General features: G+C 38.4%; 1 protein-coding gene across 1 annotated transcript; it reads left to right on the top strand.

The window, feature by feature from the left end:
- Nucleotides 1–293: 293 nt before the first annotated feature.
- On the top strand, nucleotides 294–5,343 carry spata7 (spermatogenesis associated 7). Its single transcript, XM_040137670.1, is given in 13 exon segments — nucleotides 294–458; nucleotides 461–502; nucleotides 1,240–1,302; nucleotides 1,424–1,513; nucleotides 1,708–1,755; nucleotides 2,398–2,501; nucleotides 2,718–3,175; nucleotides 3,297–3,342; nucleotides 3,611–3,732; nucleotides 3,840–3,890; nucleotides 3,998–4,075; nucleotides 4,202–4,259; nucleotides 4,509–5,343. Coding segments are annotated over 13 exon segments (1,854 nt in total). The 5' UTR covers nucleotides 294–412; the 3' UTR covers nucleotides 5,157–5,343.
- Nucleotides 5,344–6,148: the final 805 nt, after the last annotated feature.

Consider the following 6,148-nt stretch of genomic DNA (forward strand, 5'->3'; position numbering starts at 1 on the left):
AATTAATGATTAACAATACCATTGCCAGTGGATCTACATTTGGGATTTGGGCATCAAGATAAATAAGGTCATCTATTGCATGACAAAAAAAAAAAAAAAATTATTATTATTATTATGCTATTGGATTTTATTTTTAATACCTTTTTTGTCATGTTGTTATTTCAGCTCACTTTTCCCAGGCATGTGTCAGCTGTGTGCCTTTATCTAAGGGGGTGGGGGGTGCGTGGCGTGTGTGACGATTCCTTACGCATGAGCGTGATGACGACGGCACTCGTAGCAACCAGCATGGTGACGGGGAAGCTTTGCTTAGCCCCTCATCTGCTTATAAGCTAGTATTAGGTTTTTACCACTACATTACTTGATTATATTACAGCGTTAAAATGTTTACAGTTAAGTACACTGTCGTTTTTGGATGTATACAATCTCTGCAGTCGCTGTCCCGGAATTTTTCCGAGGAAAATGGGATACGCTGAGTGTAACGTTATCATGGAATCGAGAATAGGTATGTAAATAGTATTAGCATTAGCTAGCCATCTGGCTAGTTAATCAGCATAAGGAATGGAATTCAAATTTCGCGTAGGCAGCAAACTAAAGATAAACTCATGCTGACTGTGTGCACACTCACTAATGTGGCCTCAAGTTTATCTATACAATGGTCAGCCCATTACTCACACTGCTTGTTCTCAAAACTTAAGATTGAAATCCAAAGCTAATATTAGATTATTATTATTTTGGCCCTTTAAGTTGAAGACGATATTTCAGCTGTTTGTCATGTTGAAAATAACGTTTACTATTTTCTAACCATTAGCTTAAAATACTAATAACACCATACTAGAGCTAGAACAGGAATGTATAAAAAACAAATAAATAAATTCCCCTTCTAAAAGACTGCGTGATTTTTGTATTAATACTCATAAAGTTACTTAAACAATATTTAAAGACTTTTAAAAATATTTTTGATTGTTCATTCAGTAAATGTTATAAATAATGGCCTTTCCCATCACAAGTTTCAAAGGCTAAAGTGATGTCTCAAGATTGCTTCTTTTTTTCTGACCAATATTAAAAAACCCCAAAGGTATTCAGTTTACATTGATATGAATTCTAAAAATTGTAAATCATCACATTTGAGAATCTGTATGCACTTAATGCTTGACAATTATTAAAACTGTCATTGATAAAATGTCAGTCTACAAATCTTTAGATTGTCAACATGACCATATCCATCTTTATATATTTTAGGGAGTGTGTCATCTGGACTGGGGTCCAGCCCTGGTATGAGAGGACAGACCTTGAAAAGTAGCCGTAAGCATTAATATTCACTAATATTATCATCAAAAATAAGTCAAGTGAGTATTGTTCATTTGTAAGGTAAGACCTGCATTTTATATCGTACTGTGTGTTGTTCTCTGCCTTGTGTTTTTAGCTTTCTGCCCTCGCTCCTCGAGCAAGTTGACACAGTCCATCATTAAAGACCACATGGTGTCTCATTACAAAAAGGTTTATTCAGCTAAAGGTGAGCCACATGGCAGGAATACATTATGATCCTTACAGTGACATTCAGCAGACCCAACTAATTCAGCTCCTGCATACATAATATGCTTATATGTTGAGGTGGTTAAAACATGTATCTCTGTTGCATGATAATTAGGTTAATAATCTGTTGTGATGATATAATGATAATCTTAAATTTTTTGCCTACTCCCACAGCTGCCATTGATGCCTCAGTACCCAAAAGCATGATACATAGTGTAAAGTGTAAGTACCCAAGTCGAAACATTAAATGATTAATTCAATTTAAAACACTTTTTTGCTGTCTGTTGAAATTACGATGTACCCTTCTGGGCTGATTTTTTTTTAGGTATTATATTTTTCATTTTAGCACAACCACAATGGTGTTTAATTGGTAATCAAAATCAAACACCAACGTTTTCTTTCTGAAGTCACCACTTGGCACCAGTGTTCAGTAGTTCAGGAAGACATGCATCATAGTCCGGGCAAAGACCATTTGCTGCACTGACAGAAGCTTCAACAAGCGATAATACAATGCAGCCAGTCATCACATTTGAGTACAGGATGCACACATCCTCAGCTCTAATGGTTACAGTAAACCTCTCTTCTTAATACTACGCTATCATACTTGCACTCCTGACTCTCACATACCTCAGAGTTAAGTGCGGTGAGTCTTTGCCCGTTCTCGTAAAGCTACCCAAAATCATTTCAGGAAATGAAGTAAATCACAAGGTAGGTTAAGGAGATTTGGGAACAACATAAATGTAAATTACAATGTGTAAAAAACACATATGACATTGTAAGAAACTGCTTCCCTGCCAGTTTTAGTTAGACAGTGCAGAGTAGACTATCTTCTGCACTTATTCAGTATTTCACACCTGCTTACAGACAATGACCAGATCAGGCAGGATCGCTTGAGGAAAGGGGGTCATCCTCAGTCAGCCCAGTCTCTCTCACAGAGGAATATTAGAACCTCCTGCTCTTCAGCCCAGGTGAGACATCGAGGCAGAGTCACTGATGTGTTTTCTCATTGCTTCATGTAATGTTAATGTATCCGTCAGAAAATGCAGTATGTGTGGCATTGCCTGGAAGAGAGAACTGGACCATGAGAGGCAGTCAAAAGCTTTAATTGCAAAGTCCATGTTATTTGTCACTCAAACTTTTTCAGTAAGTACAATATCTGATTCAATACAATGTTTGCTTTTTAGAGTAGACTGTCCGTGCAATATGATGACAGTCCATACCTCTGCTCGAGGAGTTCCATGGTCTCCAGCCCAAGGTTCAGCACCTCCTTTCATGCTAAGGAGATAGTTTATCAATCGTGTAAACCACAGCATTCTCATCAGCATCGCCCAGCATCAGAATTAAAATACCGGAGCCCAGAGTCAGCTTTGCACAGAAAGCAGTCAGCGTGCTCACTGGCACCTTCAGGAGATCAAAGTTGCTACAAGACTTTCCAGGATCCTTTCCAGAAGACATACAGCGGAGACTTGCTCCAGAAACACTCACAGCACTTTACTCAAGACAAACCTTTCACCCCTAAGACCCTGAAATCAGATAAAAGTTCATACCTGGAAGAGTATCGCTACTACAGAGCACCGCGAAGGAAACCTACTCAGGACTGCACCAACTCAAGACTGATGCAACGGGAAACATATCACAAAAGGTATTTACCAAACATCTCAGTGAGTCTCAAAGGATAGCAACAGATACCAACAATTTATTCAGCATATGCAGCTTTTGCGCTAATGTCTTCAGATATCTTGAATTCTATCTCTTCTCTGCAGCGCAAAAACTAAGGGATACACACAGGAATTTGACGAGCCATCTCAGGTAATTATGAGGATTAAATAGCATTGTTCACATATTTTCCAATATCATGTCTTATGACCATCACTGTAATGTCTACAAATTGCCTACTTGTGGCTCAAGGTTAGTAATACTTGTGTTGTGTATTGTCCCTTTAAAACCATAAGTAATTAATTGAAAGTGAAGTGTTTACAGCCACATTTCACACACGCTAAAATATGTATTTGATCATGAGAGAGCCTTGAAAATATTGAATATCCCATCTCACTTTACTGTCCTTTTTGTGGTACAGGGATTTATGACAGAGCAAGAGTGGTCTGAGGAAGAGTTCAGTGGAACATATTTCTCAGCATCTAGACAACAGAGTCAAGTAAACAAGAGCAGAGACCATTATGTCTTTGACTCCTCATCCAGGTAAAGTTGTAAAGCGGAAATAGTGGAAATGTTGTTTTTATTCGTAATGTTGTTCCTTGTTTATTTTCTGTGTAAAGCTCTAAAAGAATTTAAGGCTCTTCTTCTAGGGTCTCACCAGAAGGCGTGAAATCTCCCATTATGAAGAATGTATCTGCAGAGTAAGTTCTCTGTGATAATATCTAATGCCTGCGCAGCTTTTAATTGAGATGTTACTGGAAAGGATGTATTCTCTATGAAAAAAAATTTCTCATCTGGTCCTCAACAGAGAAGAAGAATTAATGTACCTCGAATTTATTTCTGCTGTAACAGAGGATATCTTGTCCAGGGGGCACATCTCTAGCAGGTTTGTTGACATTTCTATGTCTTATGTGAACACGTGTACACATGATTGAGTAAGTTAAATAGTGGTTAATGCCTGTTACAACCTCTGAGTCATTTCTGTAGTGTAAGTGTCTATGTCCTCTGCAAGGGTCCTAGATCGGGTGATAAAGCGCCATATTGAAATGAATCAGCATCAGCTTGATGAGGTAAGTATATAACTTAATGCAATATATCTGTGAACATTCTCAGTCATCCAGGTCAGGGTCTTCTGTAAGGCAACTGGACTTGCTTGAAGTACTTCCTTCGCATAGCACTTACAGAAAAACTTAATGGAGAATGCCATATGTATTTAGCAGGTCTTGTTAAAGTGTTAGGGTCGCTGCGCTAAATAAATGAAAAAAAAAATTGAGGGCTTTTGAACTTCTTCATGAATTTGATTGCTTTTTCTGTTTTAGGGTAAAATGCGCCACCTTATGGAAGTGCTGCGTAAAGATTTTGAAGAGCCAACCAACATATCCACCTCCAGTACAGAGCTTGTAAAAAAGGAGAATGATGTGCTTGATTCACTCCTACCACATCTGGAATCAGGGGGGAAACGAGTGAAGACCAAAGAGGTGAATGACCTGTTCCCCTATGCTTCACTAATTAAATACTGTGATTCTCCAGATTACACTGATGCCTTATCAGTGTCTACACCCTTATGTTCTCCTGAAAGGACTGCTTCACCATCAAAAACAAATGAAAAGGACGAGGAGAGTCAAAATCAGGAAAGGTGCTTTGGCTCTCCTTGGCTCAGTGAGCATGTTACCAATAATACAAGAATCAAGGAAGAGGACTCCCAAAATAATCGGATAGCCACAACTGCAACAAACAAAAACGTAAGCAATGAAAACCACGAATACACCACTTTAACTAGTGACGAAGGATTTCATCAAGACCAAGCTGAGGTCAATGACGATGGACAATCCAAAGAGCTTGAAGATCTGGGAAGAAGTTTGTCAGAGTCACTTCATGTGTCCCGCATTACACACTCTCACAATGTGGAAACTGCCAATGAGCAACATACAAATACAGTTGCTTCCGTCAGTGATGATGAGTTCTGAGTTTTGCTGTATTCAGGGTTTAAAATCCTTTAATGTTTTTTTTACCAGGTGATTGTTGTCCCAGAGAAAAGTGTAATATTTGAATTTTCTGAAAGTATAGTTGTGTTAATGTGATTTAACACTGGTTGTGTTTTCCATGTTTTTAGAAGCCCCACCAATGAGGTGTTGTAGTTTTGTTCTGCTTTTTTTTTTTTTTAAAACAAAAGCACAGTGAAAATTTGACATAAGCAAACAAAGTTCTGTGAGTAAATCAGACATGAATTTCTCAGTTGGGTCATTGTAAAATGGCCACATACTTGAGTCATAGCTGTTGAGCTGCAGTTGATGTCCAAAGTAATGATCCAAACATTTTCAGAATTATTGCCCCATGGTTACTAGTGTGATTTGCAAATCTGCAAAGGATAGTGCATATCACTGCACTGATATGTGGAATTACTGGTTTCCTTTAGTTTGAGTGGATTGCAGAGTGCCCAGTCAGTCCTAGGTATGATGTAGCTGCAGTTTATATTTTCAGATTTCTAGAAAAAAATTTGTTATAAATAAACGTATTATTGCTCAGTATGTTTGACTTGACATATGCCTAACATGTAGCTAATAGGAATTCACTGTCACCAGAAAGTGTCTTTACAATTGCAATAAATTTTTCTATTCCTCTAATTCTTCTATGCTTGCATCAGATTATTAAGACCACAAACTGGTATATACTCTGCCTGCAACCGTTACCACTTTTGAGGATCGTACTTTGGGCCATTTTGCAAACAGTTACAGAGGGAAACTCTCTTATCACATTATTCTATGTTTGCCATTACAGCTGTCAGTCGATGTAAAAGGTAAATAGACAGGTCAGCGGCCAGCAGTTCCAGGCAGCTGTCCCATTTCTGGCATTTTCACCGCTCGGCATTCCAGCTGTCTGATGTCATGGCTCAGAAAACCTCCATGTATTCCTCCGCCGCGGAGGCACTATAATGTGTTTTGAAGGGTCTGCGCCAGAA

Source organism: Xiphias gladius, chromosome 10 (assembly GCF_016859285.1).
Source record: "Xiphias gladius isolate SHS-SW01 ecotype Sanya breed wild chromosome 10, ASM1685928v1, whole genome shotgun sequence".
In the NCBI taxonomy this organism is placed as follows: domain Eukaryota; kingdom Metazoa; phylum Chordata; class Actinopteri; order Istiophoriformes; family Xiphiidae; genus Xiphias; species Xiphias gladius.